Source organism: Mustela erminea, chromosome 3 (genome assembly GCF_009829155.1).
Source record: "Mustela erminea isolate mMusErm1 chromosome 3, mMusErm1.Pri, whole genome shotgun sequence".
In the NCBI taxonomy this organism is placed as follows: domain Eukaryota; kingdom Metazoa; phylum Chordata; class Mammalia; order Carnivora; family Mustelidae; genus Mustela; species Mustela erminea.
Genome location: NC_045616.1, coordinates 80,676,178 through 80,699,017, shown reverse-complemented (window position 1 = coordinate 80,699,017; position 22,840 = coordinate 80,676,178). Strand labels below are relative to the sequence as shown.

Here is a 22,840-nt window from a genome sequence, read left to right as displayed (position 1 = left end):
ACCAAAGACAAGGGAAGCAAGGGCAAAAATAAACTATTGGGACTTTATCAAGATTAAAAGCTTTTGCTTAACAAAGGAAACAGTCAACAAAACCAAAAGACAATTGACTGAATGGGAGAAAATATTTGCAATTGTCTTATCAGATAAAGGGCTAGTATCCAAAATCTATAAAGAACTTATCAAGCTCAACACCCAAAGAACAAATAATCCAATCAAGAAATGGGCAGAAGACATGAACAGACATTTCTGCAAAGAAGACATCCAAAAGGCCAACAAACACATGAAAAAGTGCTCCACATCACTCAGTATCAGGGAAATACGAATCAAAACCACAATGAGATACCACCTCACACTAGTCAGAATGGCTAAAATTAACAAGTCAGGAAACAACAGATGTTGGCAAGGATGCGGAAAAAGGGGAACCCTCCTACACTGTTAATGGGAATACAAGCTGGTGCAGCCACTCTGGAAAACAGTGTGGGGGTTTCTCAGAAATTTGAAAATAGAGCTACCCTACAACCCAGCAATCTTACTACTGCATATTTACCCTAAAGATACAAATATAATGACCTTAAGGGGCACGTGCACCCAAATGTTTATAGCAGCAAAGTCCACAATAGTGAAACTATAGAAAGAGCCTAGATGTCCATCAACAGATGAATGGATAAAGAAGATGTGGTATCATTATATATATGTATATATCATTGTTTGTGTGTGTGTGTGTATCATTGTATATATTACATATAATATATATCATTGTATATATTCCATTATTACAATGTAATACTATGCAGCCATCAAAAACCGAAATCTTGGGGGAGGAGTCAAGATGGCGGAGAAGTAGCAGGCTGAGACTGCTTCAGCTAGCCGGAGATCAGCTAGATAGCTTATCTAAAGATTGCAAACACCTGAAAATCCATCGGCAGATCGAAGAGAAGAAGAACAGCAATCTGGAAACAGAAAAACAACCACTTTCTGAAAGGTAGGACCGGCGGAGAAGTGAATCCAAAGCGACGGGAAGATAGACCCCGGGGGGAGGGGCCGGCTCCCGGCAAGCGGCGGAGCAACGGTGCACAAAATCAGGACTTTTAAAAGTCTGTTCCGCTGAGGGACATCACTCCAGAGGCTAAACCGGGGTGAAGCCCACGCGGGTTCAGCGTGGCCTCAGGTCCCGCAGGGTCACAGAAGGAGCAGGGGTGTCTGAGTGTCGCAGACCTTGCGGGTATTGGAACGGGAAAGCCGGCTACAGAGACAGAGCCGACAGTAAGCTCACAGCTCGGTGTTACCTTGAACTGGTCGCAGGCTCGGAGAGCTCGGAGCGCGGCCGGAGGTCAGGCAGACGGGAGTAACTGGCGCTGTTCTCTGAGGGCGCACTGAGGAGTGCGGCCCTGGGCTCTCGGCTCCTCCGGGCCGGAGACCAGGAGGCCGCCATTTGTATTCCCGTCCTCCGGAACTCTACGGAAAGCGCTCAGGGAACAAAAGCTCCTGAAAGCAAACCCGAGCGGATTACTCACCCTGGCCCCGGGTAAGGGCGGTGTAATTCCGCCTGGGGCAAAGACACTTGAGAATCACTACAACAGGCCCCTCCCCCAGAAGATCAACAAGAAATCCAGCCGAGACCAAGTTCACCTACCAAGGAGTGCGGTTTCAGTACCAAGGAGAGCAGCAGAATTCCAGAGGAAGAGAAAGCCAAGCACGGAACTCATGGCTTTTTCCCTGTGATTTTTTTTTAGTCTTGCAGTTAATTTAATTTTTTTCTTTTTCATTTTTTGGTTTTTTTTTTTTTTTTTTCTCGCCTTCGGGTAAAATTTTTTTTTTTTAACTGTTACCTTTTTCTTTTTTAACGATTTTTTACTAGTTTATCTAATATATATATTTTTTCTTTTTTACATTTTTCTTAGGTGTTTTCCTTTTTTTTTTAATTCTTTTCTTTTTTCTTTTTTTTTTTCTTTTTTCTTTTTTCTTTTTTTTTCTTTCTTCCTTTTTGAACCTCTTTTTATCCCCTTTCTCCCCCCTCACGATTTTGGATCTCTTCTAATTTGGTTAAAGCATTTTTTCCTGGGGTTGTTGCCACCCTTTTAGTATTTTACTTGCCCCTTCATATACTCTTATCTGGACAAAATGACAAGACGGAAAAATTCAACACAAAAAAAGAACAAGAGGCAGTACCGAAGGCTAGGGACCTAATCAATACAGACATTGGTAATATGTCAGATCTAGAGTTCAGAATGACAATTCTCAAGGTTCTAGCCGGGCTCGAAAAAGGCATGGAAGATATTAGAGAAACCCTCTCGAGAGATATAAAAGCCCTTTCTGGAGAAATAAAAGAACTAAAATCTAACCAAGTTGAAATAAAAAAAGCTATTAATGAAGTGCAATCAAAAATGGAGGCTCTCACTGCTAGGATAAATGAGGCAGAAGAAAGAATTAGTGATATAGAAGACCAAATGACAGAGAATAAAGAAGCTGAGCAAAAGAGGGACAAACAGCTACTGGACCACGAGGGGAGAATTCGAGAGATAAGTGACACCATAAGACGAAACAACATTAGAATAATTGGGATTCCAGAAGAAGAAGAAAGAGAGAGGGGAGCAGAAGGTATACTGGAGAGAATTATTGGGGAGAATTTCCCTAATATGGCAAAGGGAACGAGCATCAAAATTCAGGAGGTTCAGAGAACGCCCTTCAAAATCAATAGGAATAGGCCCACACCCCGTCACCTAATAGTAAAATTTACAAGTCTCAGTGACAAAGAGAAAATCCTGAAAGCAGCCCGGGAAAAGAAGTCTGTAACATACAATGGTAAAAATATTAGATTGGCAGCTGACTTATCCACAGAGACCTGGCAGGCCAGAAAGAGCTGGCATGATATTTTCAGAGCACTAAACGAGAAAAACATGCAGCCAAGAATACTATATCCAGCTAGGCTATCATTGAAAATAGGAGAGATTAAAAGCTTCCAGGACAAACAAAAACTGAAAGAATTTGCAAATACCAAACCAGCTCTACAGGAAATATTGAAAGGGGTCCTCTAAGCAAAGAGAGAGCCTACAAGTGGTAGATCAGAAAGGAACAGAGACCATATACAGTAACAGTCAACTTACAGGCAATACAATGGCACTAAATTCATATCTCTCAATAGTTACCCTGAATGTTAATGGGCTAAATGCCCCTGTCAAAAGACACAGGGTATCAGAATGGATAAAAAAACAAAACCCATCTATATGTTGCCTCCAAGAAACTCATTTTAAGCCCGAAGACACCTCCAGATTTAAAGTGAGGGGGTGGAAAAGAATTTACCATGCTAATGGACATCAGAAGAAAGCAGGAGTGGCAATCCTTATATCAGATCAATTAGATTTTAAGCCAAAGACTATAATAAGAGATGAGGAAGGACACTATATCATACTCAAAGGGTCTGTCCAACAAGAAGATTTAACAATTTTAAATATCTATGCCCCCAACGTGGGAGCAGCCAACTATATAAACCAATTAATAACAAAATCAAAGAAACACATCAACAATAATACAATAATAGTAGGGGACTTTAACACTCCCCTCACTGAAATGGACAGATCATCCAAGCAAAAGATCAGCAAGGAAATAAAAGCCTTAAACGACACACTGGACCAGATGGACATCACAGATATATTCAGAATATTTCATCCCAAAGCAACAGAATACACATTCTTCTCTAGTGCACATGGAACATTCTCCAGAATAGATCACATCCTCGGTCCTAAATCAGGACTCAACCGGTATCAAAAGATTGGGATCATTCCCTGCATATTTTCAGACCACAGTGCTCTAAAGCTAGAACTCAACCACAAAAGGAAGTTTGGAAAGAACCCAAATACATGGAGACTAAACAGCATCCTTCTAAAGAATGAATGGGTCAACCGGGAAATTAAAGAAGAATTGAAAAAAATCATGGAAACAAATGATAATGAAAATACAACGGTTCAAAATCTGTGGGACACAACAAAGGCAGTCCTGAGAGGAAAATATATAGCGGTACAAGCCTTTCTCAAGAAACAAGAAAGGTCTCAGGTACACAACCTAACCCTACACCTAAAGGAGCTGGAGAAAGAACAAGAAAGAAACCCTAAGCCCAGCAGGAGAAGAGAAATCATAAAGATCAGAGCAGAAATCAATGAAATAGAAACCAAAAAAACAATAGAACAAATCAACGAAACTAGGAGCTGGTTCTTTGAAAGAATTAATAAAATTGATAAACCCCTGGCCCGACTTATCAAAAAGAAAAGAGAAAGGACCCAAATAAATAAAATCATGAATGAAAGAGGAGAGATCACAACTAACACCAAAGAAATACAAACTATCATAAGAACATACTATGAGCAACTCTACGCCAACAAATTTGACAATCTGGAAGAAATGGATGCATTCCTAGAAACATATAAACTACCACAACTGAACCAGGAAGAAATAGAAAGCCTGAACAGACCCATAACCAGTAAGGAGATTGAAACAGTCATTAAAAATCTCCAAACAAACAAAAGCCCAGGGCCAGACGGCTTCCTGGGGGAATTCTACCAAACATTTAAAGAAGAACTAATTCCTATTCTCCTGAAACTGTTCCAAAAAATAGAAATGGAAGGAAAACTTCCAAACTCATTTTATGAGGCCAGCATCACCTTGATCCTAAAACCAGACAAGGATCCCACCAAAAAAGAGAGCTATAGACCGATATCCTTGATGAACACAGATGTGAAAATACTCAACAAAATACTAGCCAATAGGATTCAACAGTACATTAAAAAGATTATTCACCACGACCAAGTGGGATTTATTCCAGGGCTGCAAGGTTGGTTCAACATCCGCAAATCAGTCAATGTGATACAACACATCAATAAAAGACAGAACAAGAACCATATGATACTCTCAATAGATGCTGAAAAGGCATTTGACAAAGTACAGCATCCCTTCCTGATCAAAACTCTTCAAAGTGTAGGGATAGAGGGCACATACCTCAATATCATCAAAGCCATCTATGAAAAACCCATCGCAAATATCATTCTCAATGGAGAAAAACTGAAAGCTTTTCCGCTAAGGTCAGGAACACGGCAGGGATGTCCATTATCACCACTGCTATTCAACATAGTACTAGAGGTCCTAGCCTCAGCAATCAGACAACAAAAGGAAATTAAAGGCATCCAAATCGGCAAAGAAGAAGTCAAATTATCACTCTTCGCAGATGATATGATACTATATGTGGAAAACCCAAAAGACTCCACTCCAAAACTGCTAGAACTTATACAGGAATTCAGTAAAGTGTCAGGATATAAAATCAATGCACAGAAATCAGTTGCATTTCTCTACACCAACAGCAAGACAGAAGAAAGAGAAATTAAGGAGTCAATCCCATTTACAATTGCACCCAAAACCATAAGATACCTAGGAATAAACCTAACCAAAGAGACACAGAATCTATACTCAGAAAACTATAAAGTACTCATGAAAGAAATTGAGGAAGACACAAAGAAATGGAAAAATGTTCCATGCTCCTGGATTGGAAGAATAAATATTGTGAAAATGTCTATGCTACCTAAAGCAATCTACACATTTAATGCAATTCCTATCAAAGTACCATCCATCTTTTTCAAAGAAATGGAACAAATAATGCTAAAATTTATATGGAACCAGAAAAGACCTCGAATAGCCAAAGGGATATTGAAAAAGAAAGCCAACGTTGGTGGCATCACAATTCCGGACTTCAAGCTCTATTACAAAGCTGTCGTCATCAAGACAGCATGGTACTGGCACAAAAACAGACACATAGATCAATGGAACAGAATAGAGAGCCCAGAAATAGACCCTCAACTCTATGGTCAACTAATCTTCGACAAAGCAGGAAAGAATGTCCAATGGCAAAAAGACAGCCTCTTCAATAAATGGTGCTGGGAAAATTGGACAGCCACATGCAGAAAAATGAAATTGGACCATTTCCTTACACCACACACAAAAATAGACTCAAAATGGATGAAGGACCTCAATGTGCGAAAGGAATCCATCAAAATCCTTGAGGAGAACACAGGCAGCAACCTCTTTGACCTCAACCGCAGCAACATCTTCCTAGGAACAACGCAAAAGGCAAGGGAAGCAAGGGCAAAAATGAACTATTGGGATTTCATCAAGATCAAAAGCTTTTGCACAGCAAAGGAAACAGTTAACAAAATCAAAAGACAACTGACAGAATGGGAGAAGATATTTGCAAATGACATATCAGATAAAGGACTAGTGTCCAGAATCTATAAAGAACTTAGCAAACTCAACACCCAAAGAACAAATAATCCAATCAAGAAATGGGCAGAGGACATGAACAGACATTTCTGCAAAGAAGACATCCAGATGGCCAACAGACACATGAAAAAGTGCTCCATATCACTCGGCATCAGGGAAATACAAATCAAAACCACAATGCGATATCACCTCACACCAGTCAGAATGGCTAAAATAAACAAGTCAGGAAATGACAGATGCTGGCGAGGATGCGGAGAAAGGGGAACCCTCCTACACTGTTGGTGGGAATGCAAGCTGGTGCAGCCACTCTGGAAAACAGCATGGAGGTTCCTCAAAATGTTGAAAATAGAACTGCCCTATGACCCAGCAATTGCACTATTGGGTATTTACCCTAAGGATACAAACGTAGTGATCCAAAGGGGCACATGCACCCGAATGTTTATAGCAGCAATGTCCACAATAGCCAAACTATGGAAAGAACCTAGATGTCCATCAACAGATGAATGGATCAAGAAGATGTGGTATATATACACAATGGAATACTATGCAGCCATCAAAAGAAATGAAATCTTGCCATTTGCGACAACATGGATGGAACTAGAGCGTATCATGCTTAGCGAAATAAGTCAAGCAGAGAAAGACAACTATCATATGATCTCCTTGATATGAGGAAGTGGTGATGCAACATGGGGGCTTAAGTGGGTAGGAGAAGAATAAAGGAAACAAGATGGGATTGGGAGGGAGACAAACCATAAGTGACTTTTAATCTCACAAAACAAACTGAGGGTTGCTGGGGGGAGGGGGTTTGGGAGAAGGGGTGGGATTATGGACATTGGGGAGGGTATGTGCTTTGGTGAGTGCTGTGAAGTGTGTAAACCTGGTGATTCACAGACCTGTACCCCTGGGGATAGAGTATTATGCCTCCATCAGAAAGGATGAATACCCAACTTTTGTAACAACATGGACGGGACTGGAAGAGATTATGCTGAGTGAAATAAGTCAAGCAGAGAGAGTCAATTATCATATGGTTTCACTTATTTGTGGAGCATAACAAATAGCATGGAGGACATGGGGACTTAGAGTGGAGAAGGGAGTTGGGGGAAATTGGAAGGGGAGGTGAACCATGAGAGACTATGGACTCTGAAAAACAATCTGAGGGTTTTGAAGGGACGGGGGGTGGGAGGTTGGGGTACCAGGTGGTGGGTATTATAGAGGGCACAGATTGCATGGAGCACGGGGTGTGGTGCAAAAATAATGAATACTGTTATGCTGGAAATAAAAAAAAAAAAACAAAAAAAAAAAAACGAAATCTTGCCATTTGCAAAGACATGGATGGAACTAGAGGGTAGTATGCTGAGTGAAATAAATCAATTAAAGAAAGACAATTATCATATGATCTCTCTGATAGGAGGAATTTCAGAGGCGGGGCACGGGGTCACAGTGAGTAGGGAGGGAAAAAGATGCAACAAGACGGGACTGGGGAGGGATACAAACCATAGGAGATGCTTAATCTCAGGAAACAAACTGAGGGTTGCTGGAGGGGTAGGAGGGGAGGGATAGGGTGGCTGGGTTATGAACATTGGGGAGGGTATGTGCTATGGTGAGTGCCGTGAATTGTGTAAGACTGATGATTCACAGACCTGCACCCCCAGGACAAATAATACTGTATGTCAATTAAAAAAAGATGAAATCAGAGAGGGAAACAAACCGTGAGAGACTCTTGACTATAGGAAACAAGCAGGGCTGCTTGAGGCGGGGGAAGTGAGGTCACAGGGTAACAGGGTGATGAGCATTAAGGAGTGCATGTGATGTAATGAGCATTGGGTGTTATATAAGACTGATGAATCACTGACCTCTACTTCTGAAACCCATAATATATTATATGTCAATTAATTGAATTTAAATTAAAAAAAGATAGATCTGGTTGTTCTAAAAAAAAAAAAAAAAAAGAATGAAACCCAAGGAATGTATGTATAGCACATATACCCAAAGCTTGGGCTTTAACCTTTTCCTTTCTTTAGTTCATTTATTAATTTGTTATTATTATTTTCTGTAGCTACTTGTAGAGGCTACATTTTAGGCAGTGTACTCAGGAGTGAAAGATAAGTAAAAGCAGGCATGCATACTGGTAGCATAGTGGGAATAAAGACAGTTAAGCCAAAAGCACACAAGAAAAATATTTTCAATTTACGCTAAGGTATTATATGTACCAAGGTGACCTGATTTAATATGGAGTGTTAGAAATGTCTCTCTGACAAGTGTCACTTGGGCTAAGGGTGAAAGATGAAAAGAACCTGATAGGGGACAGCATCATGAGCATAGGCACGGGCCACGCTACACCGCAGTCTTCCAAGGCTGGAGAAAGCATCAATTACTAGATGAGGGATGGAAGGAAGAGATCTAAAGTTAAGTCTGAAGAGTAAACAGAGACAGACCATACAGGATCCTATACGCCATGGAAAGAGGTAAAAGGATTTTATGTGGCTGGGTGATATAAAGCTCATGGTGTAAAAATATAACTATGGGAGAGCTTGGGTGGCTCAGTGGGTTAAAACCTCTGCTTTTGGCTCGGGTCATGGCCCCAGGGTCCTGGGATTGAGCCCCACAGCTGGCTCTGCTCAGCAGGGAGCCTGCTTCCCGTCCTCTCTCTCTCTGCCTGCCTCTCTGCCTGCTTGTGATCTCTGTCTGTCAAATAAACAAACAAAAAAATAACTATGGTGTGTAGAAAGGACTAGAGAGGTCCAAGATTATCCAGAGAAAGCTATGAGTAGCTACTGCCATGGTCTGGGTCAAACATGGTGGAACAGGGTGGAGTATGTGGTAGTCTTTTGTTGATTATCTCTTATCCTACTGAGAACACTGCAGTGCATTTCATATACAGTGGGACCAGACTTAGTATTTTTGGAGCTGTCAGCTAAGAAAGAAAAGTCATGGAAATGCAACAGTGAGTCTCTGTGATAAATCAACAAGGTATAAGGAAACTCTTACTCTTTTATCAATAAATAATCAGACTATGGTATGATCTTGCGTATTCTAGTCATCACCAAACTATATTATGCCCACATATTTTACTGGATATGGTTCTGTATAATCAAATACTCATCTTCCCTTTCTCTGAGAGTTTTTAAGATCTGTATAAGGGGCTTCAGATCTGATGTGCTGAAAGAGAAAGATTCTTAAAAGCCAAACCTAGCTCCATGATTAAATAAATTTATATTCAATGCTGGACAAGGGAAGCATGTTGTCTCTTGCCTGGGCTACATCTTTCTTTGATTAATAATCCCTTGCATGGTAGAACACTGTTTTTAACTTGCCTATGACTGACACCTTTATCTGTCCGTTCTTAGAATAAAAATAGCTTCACTCGAGTCTCATTAAAAAGGGTGTTCATCAGGATGAATTTAATAATACCACTGCCCATCCTTAGAGTTCAGCGGAGATGGGAGAGAAGTCTCTGGTATGTCACCAGGTTTCTGACCGTGACCTGCCGGCAATGGGAGCTGAATGCAGTCAGCAGCTGTCCTGTATGCTAGCTTGGTCTGCAGAGGCTGTTTTCCTTGGCATCTCTTCTTTTTTGGATACCCAAACCTCACCCATATCACCACATCCCATGAGGGATCATTTCTGTTTCATTAGTTGAAAGCAACTGAAGGTACAACAGGTCCCAGGGATGATTACATGTTTATTAGCATATTGTGGCTTACCAAAAGCCCTATAAAACACAACAAATATAACACACAGTAGTGCAGTAGGAAAGACTGTGAACCAAATAGTCTGAGTCCAGGCCTTTTTTCTGGTACCCATTAAAACCATGGCACAGATGACCAGCCAGTTATCACACTGAGGTGAAGAATGTCATTTCCAGAAGACGATACTAAAAATGTATTCATTGTCAGAATTTTAAAAAGCGCTTCCTGCGTTTCTGTCTAAACTCCCCCAAGGGTTTAATATCTGTCATCTTCTATGTGAATCAGTCTTCAGTGGTAAACAAAATTGTATTCATTGGACAAGTAAACATCGGGGACTGGTAGTCTTCATCAGAATGTTACTGCCTCAGATTAATGCTTCATTGAATTTCTCTTGTTTCTTTCCCTTGCAAATCCCCACCTCCTTTAGCACAATGATTGTTATAAAGAAGGAAAAATACTAAATATCGTTCTTCAGTCATTGATGTTCTCCATTTCTTTCCTGAGCAAAGAATTTGTCACCAGGAATTAGTTTTCATCCCTGGGCACTGCTTGAGAACACTTACTTCTTTGATTCAAATAAAAGTTTAAAATGTGATCCCAGTGACATTATGTCAAAAGAAACATGTCAAAACAGTGCGGATTCCAAGAGCAATACTGTGCCTAGAAATCCTGTCTTTACTTTAAAGGAAACAAAATAAATCATAGCAGCAGCAATGCATTTTTTATGAGAGGCTCTTTGCAAACAGCAGAGTCCAGTTCTGCTGTCCTGGGTCTCATTTCCTCTTCCCATCTCTCCACTCTGTGCTCCCTCAAGCGTGAAGTCCATGCTTGATTGTACATCCTGCTTAAAACTCTTCAATGTCACCCAACGCCTACAGACTTGTGAACAGGCACCTGTCCGAGGATCTGTACTGTGTTCCTCTCTGGCCCATGCTTCCCCATCATACCTATTGTTAGAGCAAACCCAAACTAGTTTCTTTTCTCCACTCACACTGTGTTCTTTGCCATTTCTGTGCTCAGTGCTGGCTATTTTCCTTTATCAAATCCTACTTTTGGACCTGGAGAACTCTTTGGCTCTACCATGTATTAGGTGTTTGACTTTGTGTCAAAGGCTTTGATTTCTTTATTTCTAAAGTGGGAGCTTAAGAGCAGCATTTTGAGGGTCCCCGGGAGTGCAATTTGTAGAGGGCTTCAGCACCTGCCCCAGAGAAGTGGCTCAATGGAGACATCTGTGACACTAACTTCATTTTGTGGTTATTGTCATCATCCTTCAAAATGTAACATAGGTCTCACTTCTGCTGAGAAGCTTTCCCTTCTTCCCTATTCCAAAGTAAATTACTTCCTTGTACTATGCACTATTTTTATTGCCCTTTTATATGTTTATCTTATCATTAACGTGGTACATGATTTGTTTTAAAGTTGCTGGGCAATGAAGTTGATCGTGTGGAAAATGAGAATGAGAATGGTTCAAGGACGCCTCGTAATTTATATTTTATGGACCTCCAGCAATGGTGTGGTTAGGTTATGATTGTTAATGGTAAGGGATAAGTGTGGTTTTCTTTAGTAACTAAGCTTTATAGCTTTGTAAGCTAATAGTTATTGAGTGCTTACTATATGTCAGGCAAGACACTAAATGTAATATCTGTTCTTTACTATGATCAAATGTGGTAGATATTCTTATTATTCACCTTCACACATGTGGAAACTGAAAGTGTAGGGTCATAGACCTAGGGATAGACCATCTGCTCCCAAAGCTTGAACTCTTCGCTCAAGAACACTCTGTTCTGATCTATGAGGTATCATTTGCCTCTGGGACTCTCTAGTGTGGAAATGTATTTAATACACTTTCATTTCTAATTCTATTCCAGGTACTCCTTCCAAGATGAGGAGGATATGTTCATGGTAGTGGACCTCCTGCTGGGTGGGGACCTGCGTTACCACCTGCAGCAGAATGTCCGTTTCCAGGAAGACACTGTGAAACTCTTCATCTGTGAGCTGGCCATGGCCTTGGACTACCTGCAGAGCCAGCGTATCATCCACAGGTCAGTTAGGTCTGAGGGGACAGCCTTGCATGGAATGTACAGGAAAGAATCCACAACCTGGTACATTGAACAAGTTCTTGTTGAACATGACAGGTAATTCTCACTGACACTTGCAAAAGTCCCTTAAGGTAGTCTTATTGTCCCTCTTTTGAGGATTAAAAAAAGAAAATGAGCACACTGAACTTAATTTGCTCAAAGTCACAGTTAGTAAACAATAATACCAGGATCAATGACTATTGGCACTAGCCAAAGAGAAGGTAACATACAAGAATGTGTCTCCTTCCCTTGTGGAATCCATGCTAAATGAAGACAGAGATATAACACAGTAGCTATAAACCCTAACAGACAATAGACCAAAAAAGGATAATACTTTTATTTGTAAAGATATTGGTAGGTGGGGAAAAAAAAGATATTGGTACGTGGGGAGCCTGGGTGGCTCAGTCAGTTGACTCATGATTTCGGCTCAGGTTATGATTTTGGGGTTGTGGGATTGAGCCCTGTGTCAGGCTCTGCACTCAGCTTGGTGTCTGTTTCACATTTTCCCCCCTCTCCCTCTCACTCATTCTCAAATAAAGAAATAAAATCTTTTTTTTTTTTTAAGATATTGGTAGGGTTTTTTTGCTTAGGTTTTTATTTCAATTCTTATCAGTTAACATATGATATAGTATTGGTTTCAAGAGTAGAATTTGTGTGATGTAAAGATATTGGTAATTTAAATGGTGATTTCCTATATAGTATGTCAATCTCTATAATAACGTGGGTTAAGTGATCAGAGGAGGTATAGTCAGACCATATTAAGTATGAGAAAACCATGATTTGGAGATATTAAATTATTATCTGGGGTATTTATGAGAATTTGTTATTAAGTTTCTGATTTTAATTTCAGTCCAGTTAACATACAGTCTTATATTAGTTTCAGGTGTACAATAAAGTGATTCAACAATTCTGTACATTATTCAGTGCTCATTAGATAAGTGCCCTCCTCACCTATTTCACCCATTTCCCCCCCACCAGCCTCCCTCTGTGTAACCATTTATTTTCTATAGTTAAGAGTCTGTGTCTTGGTTTCTCTCTCTCTCTCTTTCTTTCCCTTTGCTTGTTGTTTTGTGTCTTAAATTCAATGTATGAGAGCAATCATATGGTATTTGTCTTTCTCTAATGGACTTATTTCACTTAGCATTATATTCTCTAGCTCAATCTATTTCATAGTACCGGGAGTCCTAGCCACACCAAGCAGAAAACAAAAAGAAATAAAAGGCATCCAGATTGGTAAGGAAGAAGTAAAACTTCCAATATTTCTGGATGACATGATGCTATAGAAAAATCCTAAAGACTCCACCAAAAAGTCCTAGAACCGATTCAGTAAAGTCAATAAACCTAGGTCTCTCTGAACCCAAAGTCATAACTACTACACCAACTCGAATTCATGACACATATGAAATATAGGCATTAAGTACACATCATTAAGTGAAAAAATCAACATATGTGAGTCTGCCACTGTCTTGTTTCTAATCTTTGAAGAATTTGCTAGGATTTTAAGTATGTTTATGTCTTTACAGTGTAGTAAAAATTTGGCCAAATAAACTATTTGCCAACCACTAGGTTGACTTTTGCCTAAAATTTATCTAGATTAGTACAGAGCCTGTGAGTGAAGATGTAGCATCATAATTTATAGATTCTTTGTGCAGACACTATGGAACAATGTGTGTGTGTGTGTGTGTGTGTGTGTGTGTGTGTGTGTCCTTAACCCCGAATACTTATATGCTCATTGTTTAATTTCCTGTCTTTTGGAAGACTTATTTGTATTGGAAATACAGTCTTCGGGCAATAGATGAACAGAAAGCAGACAGGTTAATTATATAGGATTTTGGAAGTAAATGAACACACCTGGTGTTTTGTCAGTAACTGGGAACCCTGTTCCCAAGCAGTCTTTCTCCTGTACTGACTTTCTGGTCCCCATGGTTCTTTCAAAGGAGAAACTTTCCTATTGGTAGTCTGTGATGTCCCTCTCAAGGTACTCATGTTCACTCAGCGAACCCCAAATTGCCCACCCACAGTCTTCTTGGGTTGCTGACACTCTGGATCTCAAAAAAGAGGCAGGTACCATGAGAAGTCTGCATGGCGACAAGTACCTTTCAACTTTCTTCTTCCCCTATTTGAATCTGGTCCCCAGCCTTTTCTCTCTGGGCTTCATTTTCTCTGCCTTATGCTTAGAAATGTAGTCCAAAAGGAATTCAGGAGGGGAAAAAAACTCAGAGAAGTCAACATAATTTGTACCCTAAGGAGTTTGCTGCACTTCACGTCTTCCATTGCTCTCTGTTGCTCTCATCATCATTCTGCCACTTAAATAGGAGACCAGGGGTTAACTTTCTGCCCCTTGGCCTTTACACACTCACAATCATTACTTCATGCCCATTCTCAGAAGAGCCTCTTTGTACTGAAGTGTCTCCTAACCATGGCAAATGAGTGTGAGGCAAACTCAGTGACATTCTGAGCATGGTGTGAAAATGAGAGCACATCTTCTTGGGTCATAAAATAATGCAGTGTATTTCTGTTGCCTATAAGGCCCCACTGCACTTTATGTGTTTTTGTGTGTGTATGTGTGTGTGTGTGTGTGTGTGTGTGTGTGTGTGTGTTTTAAAGACTTTACCTATTTATTTGAGACAGAGAGAGAGAGCACAAGCAGGTGGAGCTGCAGACAGAGGCAGAGGGAGAAGCAGAAGCAGACTCCCCACTAAGCAAGGAGCCTGATGCGGGACTCGATCCCAGGACCTGGTACTGGTACTGTGACCTGAAATCAAGGCAGACACTGAACTGACTGAGCCACCCAAGTGACCCACATGTGTTCCTTCTGGTAGAGCACTGCAGCCCTTTGTACCTGTCCTCAGGAGCTGTGACATGTTGATGTGCAACTACTTATTATCTGCTGCTCTACTACAGTGTAAACCTCATGAGTTAGGGCCTTGTGTGTTTGGCTTTTCACTGTATAACCAACATGTAGTAAAAATATGAGGGAATGAGCACTGCCAGAACCACACAAATGATTGACTAAAAGCCAGTTTTATAAATAACGAAGACAAAATTAGAATACAAGGCATGAAAGCCAAGACTTTCAGACCTGCCTTGGTCTTCACGAGGAATAATCATATGAGTTATCACGCAAACCAGGCTACTCCTGAGAATGAAAGGAGTCACTATTAATAATTATGCTTGGGCAACAAGCAAACCCATAAATGTTCTGGAGAAAATCAGGACACGTATCAACATCATTAAGGTTTTTCAAGACAGTAGAGGCCAAGTAAACATGTTAATTGGGACAGGACTCTGATAACCATGGCTTTCTGCCTCCAGAGTACCAAATATCAAATTGAGAAGGTGTCAAGTGGCTTAAAACACAGGGATGCAATAAAACAAGCTGTGTTCCTTTGTCTGAGGTGTTAAAAGGATAATAATGATGGCACTCTGAGGCTCCAGCTTGCCGGGCAGAGTTAAAAGCATGAAAAGCAACGGCAAAGAAGAGAAGGCTTTTGAATAGTTTCATTCTCTTTTTAAAATCTTTCTGCAGGGGGAACCTGGGTGGCTTAATCAGATGGGTGCCTAACTCTTGGTTTCAGCTCAGGTCATGATCTCAGGGTTATGAGATCAAGCCCCACATCCACGCTTAGCGTGTGGCCTGTTTAAGATTCCCTCTCCCTTCTCCTCTGTTCCCTATTCTCCCTCTCAAAAAGAAAAAATTTTTCTTCAAAAAAATCCCCAAAATTCATGCTAGATTTGATAGCATCTAGGATAACAAAACAAAATGTCTTTCTGCTACTCAGAAAAATTGGATTATAAGACCCATCTCGAGTTCTGAGTTATTACAGTGTGAACAAAGAAAACAGAGTCTATGAAATTCAATAGCTTCCTAAGACAAGGAAAGACCATCTGCATATATAAAATATATGACTTCCTAATTTCAGACTCAAAACAGCATTTTGTCTCTGGACACGGCAGAAGTTTCAAAATCATCCCTCTCTGTCAGCAAACCCGTGTGGAGCAGTAGCAGTTGTAGGCTGCCATTTACTGAGGGATTCCTGGGGACCAGGGGCTCTGGTGAGCACTTGTGATTTATCTCAAGTGGTGCTCGGCATGGTTGTGGCTCTGAGGGGGACGTGGGACAAGGTGAGACATGGCCGCTGCTTGCAGACATGCAGTCTGGCTGCCCAGGTGAAGACGGTCCATGTGGAACCCACTGACGAGAGAACAGCCTACAACTGGATGCTAAATTGTGAGAAATCCTGAAGTACTTCAGACAAGATGACAGTTTGAGGGGACAAAACAAAGTTTCTTGAAAGCTCAGAGGACTTAAAACGGTTTTAACAACCAGAGCAGAAAGAAGAGTCCAGTCTATGTCAGAAGAAGTGTACTCCGAATAAAAGCACTCATTTATCTCCCTGGGTTGCAGAGAATCATCTCTGTTTTTCGTTTTTTTCTTCACATTGACTTTCCTGCCAGCAGTGTCTACTTTAGTTATTTTTTGAATACTGTAAATCCTGTTTCTTTCATAAATTCCACCCAAGACTAAAGGGGAGGTTGTTTGTTTGTTGTGGACTTTTGTTTTTAATCCACCAAATTTAATTTTTGGTAGTTTCCTAAATACATAGAATATTTAGCTACTTGTCCTCAATTTTTAAAACTTTCTTTTCTACAGTTGTTGTGGAAGACACAGGATTGCACCATAACCATTAATTGTGAATTCCGTAATTGGACACTTTTCTTATTAGCAAGATGTCAAATATTTTTCTATGAGGACAGCTTGAAAATCAGTGTCAGTTTCCAAATGATGGCCAGCTTCTAGCTCATTACTTCCCCCTTAACTGACATTAACTTGGTGAGTAAGGATTTTAAAATGTAGACACAGTAATTATTTGCTTTTATGAAGAAAACAGGGAACATGAAACCTGTTACAATCCTTCCTGTGGGGATAGTGATATTTGAATTGTTGATTGCCACAATCTCTCTAGTGACTAATGTGATAGAAAGTAATGATTAGGGCCCAAAGATAAATTTATATTCACTCCCTGGTCAGATATTAAAGAAGCCTCAGTTATAAATTCACGCTAATGAGGCCAATTGTACACGACAGTAAAAGAATAAGTCATCCTGGATCAAAATACCATTTGTGAAGGAATGTTTGATCATTTTTTCCTCTAAGAATTACCCCACTCTCATCAGATCTTATATATATATATATATATATATATATATATATATATTTTTTTTTTTCCTGCTTTCCAAATCCTACAGGAATGAGATGAAACTCTAATTAGGCAATTTGTAGAGATAACTGCGATACGGTAGAGAGTTGCAAACATTTCATCTCCAGCTGTTTCTGGAATGTATTGAAGGAGGAATAAAAGAAAATGTATGATCGCCCAAAATATAGACAGGATGGTATTTTCATTCATCATCTTTGTCTTCTTGGCTATCATCACAGGGAATGATTACTGATACTTGGGTTCATCTTGGAGCCTTCAGGAAGAAACACATAGGAACTAGTTTTCCCACATTTGCTCTTGGACTGAAGTAGCTACTTGCAAGTAGAGGCTATCATTCTTCCAGAAGTCAGCATTTCAATGGTGAAGAAAAATTTTAGGGATAATGGCTCTACCATAAATATTCATTCAAAAACTGATTGGTGAGCACCTTGTTGCTAGACAGTGTTCTTGGTGCTGACTCCAGTGGGGACAAGGAGAGACACGTGCCCTTCATCCAGAGTTAAGGATATCACAGCATGAAAGGGAACCAAGGAAACATTTCAGTATCTATATCCTGTGGCACGTAGTAGAAATAAAATAGGTGGTTTTTTGCATATCCCAGCACACACACGCCAACACACACACACACTCATTTGCATCTTCACAATGGTTATATTACTGCTTCTAATCTGTAGCCCCTAGATCACAAGATTTTTTATCAAGTGCTGTCTCTCCCTCCCAAACTGAAGCCCTTACGGGTGGCGACCACCTTACCTGTGTTCTTAATCCCAGCATATAATTTAATCCAGCATGGTTGCTGAATAAATCAGTGACTGAACAAATGAACAAGGACAGTCCAGACTTGTGATCCTTGGGTGAATGTAACAGGTAAAGGGTACTGTGGGTGAGTCTGTCTTAAGCAACTTTTAAAATTTATTCTACACATTCCTACTGTGTACCCACAGCATATGGAGCTCTGCTCTGTCTTTCCTCCATGGTGTATTAGTTGTTTAAGCTATGTAAGATATGACCACAAAGTGACTTAAAAAAACATATATTGATTATCTCATGGTTTCTTCAGATTAGGAGTCTAGGCACATCTTAGATGTTGGCCACAACTGGGTTCTCTTCTGCAGGCTGGTCTGGGCAAGGGTCAACTTCAAGTCTGGTCAGGATGTTGGCAGAATTAATTTCTTTGTGGCTGCAGGACACGTGTTAGCTTGTATTCTCAAATTCAGTGAAGAGAGCAAAACTCTAGAGTGAGTATACTAGAAAGGCAGAGTATATATACTTGAATATCCATTACCTAATAGAACACAATCACAGGAGTGACATCTCTTCAACTCTGTTACATAATATTGGTTGGAATCAAGCCATACAAGCAACCCATACTCAGTGGCCGGGGATGATACAAAGCATGAACACCAGGAAGTGGGAATCATTGGGGTCACCATCAATCTGTCCCCCATACTTCCTCTAAGGAAGTTGTACTACACCAGATTCTGACATCCTATTTCCTCTATGACCTTAAACATAGCCACAAACTTCCCTGCCAAGGAGGCTAGACTAAATCATTAGGAATGGTTCTTTCACACCTAAGAGTCTAGGATGATTTCCTCTTAGCTCTGGTAGGATGCTCTTCATGTATGATCTCATTGTTTCTTTGCTCTCTACCACATACCCATTTCTCCCCAAGAAGGCTGTATAACCAAAATGTACTGTATGTGACACCTGGGTGGCTCAGTTGGTTGAGTGTCTGCCTTTGGCTCGGATCACGAACTCAGGGTCCTGGGATTGAGTCACACTTCAGGCTCCCTTCCTAGCAGGGAGCCTGCTTCCTCCTCTACCTTTCACTCCCCCTACTTGTGTACTGGCTCTTTCTCTCTCTCATGAAAAAAATATTAAAAACAAAGCAAAACAAACTGTACTGTCTAAAGAGCATGTGAGGGTGAGATGTGATAAACAGCTGTTAGCACACTGGCCAGTTAAGGTCTTATTTACTGTCCAGTTGTGGACCAAAAGTATCTGTTTCAACAAAGGTCTTTAGTTTGTTACAGGCAGAGCTCTCCTGGTTGACATTTCACCTTTTTGTCTGACTCACACACACCATACTGTCTTGAAAGTCACACTTCATTTTCCTGAGATGATAATGCATAGGGGAAAACGAGATCTTTCTGCAGCTGATCATTACAGTCAGCAATTATTGAGTGACAGATGAATGAACTTGCCCACTCAGTGTCACTCCCCAGCTTTCTGAAGCCTGTGGGAGTGAGTCATCTGGAGACATGTTTTTCTAATTCCTAGAGGTGCCTCTTCCTTTCTGTTCACCAACATTTTTTAACCATTTAATTTATGCTATGAACCACATTTATCATCTTCTTAATGACTTAAGAAGAGCTATCATTTATTGGGAAAATGCCAGTGGCTACCATGATAATAAACATTTTGTATGTACTGCCTAATTTGAGAGTCAACGGTATCATGACAGGGTTGAATAATTTTACTAATATCATAGTGTACTAAGGCCAGATTCAAAAGTAGGATTATCTGATTCAAAGATAGCCTATGTCTGCTCTTAATATAGCCTCCCTTATTTTCGCTCATACAAAAATAATAGGTACCCTCAAGATCAGATGAGCTATTTACTGCTGTTTATCCAAAAGCAGCAAACATTGGTTTAGATACATATTTTTGATTGGTATGGGCTATGGGCTAAATTGCATCTCTCCCAAAAAGATATGTTGAAATCCTAAATCCAAGTCTCTCAGGAGGTGACCTTATTAAGAAATAGAGTCTTCACAGAGGTAATCAAGTAAAAGTGGTTCATTACGTGGCCCTAGTCCAATGTAACTGGTGTTCTTATCAAAAGAAGATATTTGGGCACAGAGAGAGGACTACATGAAAGCCACAGGGAGACACCACGTCAAGATGGAGGACTGGAGTGGTGGGTCTAGAAGCCAAGGAAGGCCCAAGACTGCCAGCAAACCCACAGGAGCTAGGGAGAAGAAAGAAAAGGCTCTCACATACAGGTTTCAGAAGGAGCACGGCCCTGCTGAAAGATTTTGACATGTACTCTCCAGAACTGGGAGATAAACATGTTTCTGGGGTTCTGCAAGCTCCTCAGTTGGTAGTACTTTGTTACAGCAGCCCTAACAAACTAACATAGTATGCTTGTACAGTTTGCTTAGCTGCTAAGACTTCAATCTTCACATGTAGCAGGTGCTACTCAGAACAGCGTCTGTCCTCACTCTTGATAGGCTGCTTTGAATATATTATGGGATGCGAGACCGAATTTAAAAAAAAAAAAAAAAAACAGCTTGTTAAAATTGCCTGTAAAATTAGGGTAACCTATGAGAATATTCAAGAAGTCAAATCCATTGGCTTTAGTATATGGTAAACCATGTTGTCCAGAGACTATCTTCGGTGTTTCAGATCTGGCAAGATATTTCAAATATCTGTGGCTTTTTATAACATCTCTCTGGTCCAAGGTGTTTTGTTTTGCTCTGAAACATCTATAAGGGAAGTTGAAACTTTTTCAATATCCCAAAGCAGCATGTCCAATATGAGAAAACTAAAGGTCCAAAAAATGGTAGATTAACTGATTACTTATGCCTTATACGTTCCACTTGATGTCGGCTTTCTTCTTTGCAGTGTACTGATAATATCTGTTGTTGCAGTGAGATCCAGTATGTGGTTTCAGGCCATCATTTTCTGTGGAGTGGTTAAGAAAATGCCCTTTCTTTTTGTTTTGGTCAGTCTTCTCTTCAGTAGATCATAAGCCTGGCAAACATTCTATTTTTCTACCTCCCACAGCAGAAGGGCCACTTGAGCCTCAAAAACAAAACGGTGGAGCAGTAATGAGGGTATTAGGTTGATAAGTTCTACCCAGCACCTGCTCCTGAGCTACCAAATAATGAATGAGCATGAATAACACATTGCGAACACAGGAGAATCTGCCTTCTTCGTATTAGGCATCGGGCAGTTTCAAAAAGGAGTTTTGTGAATGCGCTTCTCAACTGAGACCACCCACCTATGAAAACCCACGTGAAAAAGGCAGAGAACGGTTCGTTTGTAGGTTGACATTTAACTAGCCTGCACTGTGCTTCCAATAATTTCTATAAGGTTCAGGGTTTCATTAATATGCAACCCGCGACTTGGTCCAAATTAAATTTTACCTTACCCCCCCACACACATTTCAGTACAAAGCGTAAGCTTCATTCTTTCAAGTTTGGTCCCTTGTTTGTGGGCCAGGCACATAGTTCTTGCACAGAGCTTTGAAGAATAAAAACCTGGTTTTTTTGTCCTCGTAGAGCTCATGGTTTAGTTGAAGAGACAGACAATGAACAAGGAACCAGATATGCAAATTACCGTGTTCATTACAGATTGCCCTCAGTGCTTCTCAGGCAATAAGCAGGGGTCTCAGAGAGTACGCATTTGGAGGGAAGCCTACCTGAGGTATTAGTGTGGGCCTCACAGAAACCCCAGGTATAGGTGGCGTCTGGAGCCAGACTTGCTGAACAAGCAGTTCTAAGGTGGAAATCTGTTCTCTCCTGCAGCAGAACAGTGGTCTTTGTGGTGGGAATGTGTCTGAGAAAAAGGGAGAGTGGTTCAAGCAGTGGTAAGAGAGGGGAGCTGGGGCCAGGTCACCTCACCATGTTCAAGCAAATCCTTGAGCTCAACCTTACTTCCCACTTGTGCTTGGCTAAAAAGATAAAGCCAGTCCAGGAATATTTGAATCTGTTATCACTTTTGAGGTAAGAGTGGAGGATTTTGCTATTTTCCAGAGAAATGTTAAGCAACTAAGACCGTTACCAGCCTGTAGGATAATAGAGCCCAAGGTTCACTGAGAAATCAAGTCCTACCTCCATCCAAAGACAGAATTCCTTCCATAACCTCCCCAACAAGAAACTGTTTTCCTAGCCTTTCAATACGTCAGAGAATGGCCACTCGCAGCCACATAAAGTAGATCATTTCACCTTCAGACACTGCTGATTTACAGAAAGTTCTTCCTCCTGCTAACTCACAGGCAGCCTCACGGTTGGTTCTGCTGCTGCCCATGGGAGGCTTACGTCAGACACAGCTTCTGCTTAGTTGTCCCCCACAGGCACGGGTCGTTCACCAGTGGCCTCCAGGATTGTTACTGGTCAGTGCCCTGTTCTGATTAGCCAGTGTTTGTTTCCTGTGATGTATTTTGAATATCACTTCTGGTGATAAGAAGTGAAGTCCTAATGGACTGCCATTATTGTTGTCCATTATTACTCCATAATAATGGACAACAATAGGATAGCTCCATCCTAGGCTTCTCAGGGCCCCATCTATGAAATAGGGAGAATCACTGTACTGACTTGGTAAGGCTGTTGAGGATAACATAGAATACAGCACTTAAAGGCTTATCCTGGTCTCTCACATGTTGCGTTAAGTGAAATCTACCATCATTAGAACGTCACAATGATTCAGTGATAGTTGAAAACGACTATTCATCCCTTAAATACCCTCAGTTTGACATAAGTTTCTCACCATCTAGCTCTTTCTACCTGGACACTTCCTAATCATTTGTTCAATGTTTTCTGACAGTTGAATAACCACTGTGTGCAGACTGCTGGCCTCAGAG

The 22,840-nt window shown here is 40.7% G+C and overlaps 1 protein-coding gene across 2 annotated transcripts in view; it reads left to right on the top strand.

Annotated features, from left to right (window-relative positions):
• Window positions 1–22,840, top strand: part of STK32A (serine/threonine kinase 32A) — a 142,039-nt gene that overhangs the window by 67,177 nt on the left and 52,022 nt on the right. For both annotated transcript variants that reach the window (XM_032336258.1, XM_032336257.1), the window contains exon 5: window positions 11,819–11,992. In XM_032336258.1, coding sequence (XP_032192149.1) covers window positions 11,819–11,992 — 174 coding nt within the window. The remainder of the gene's footprint in view (window positions 1–11,818; window positions 11,993–22,840) is intronic.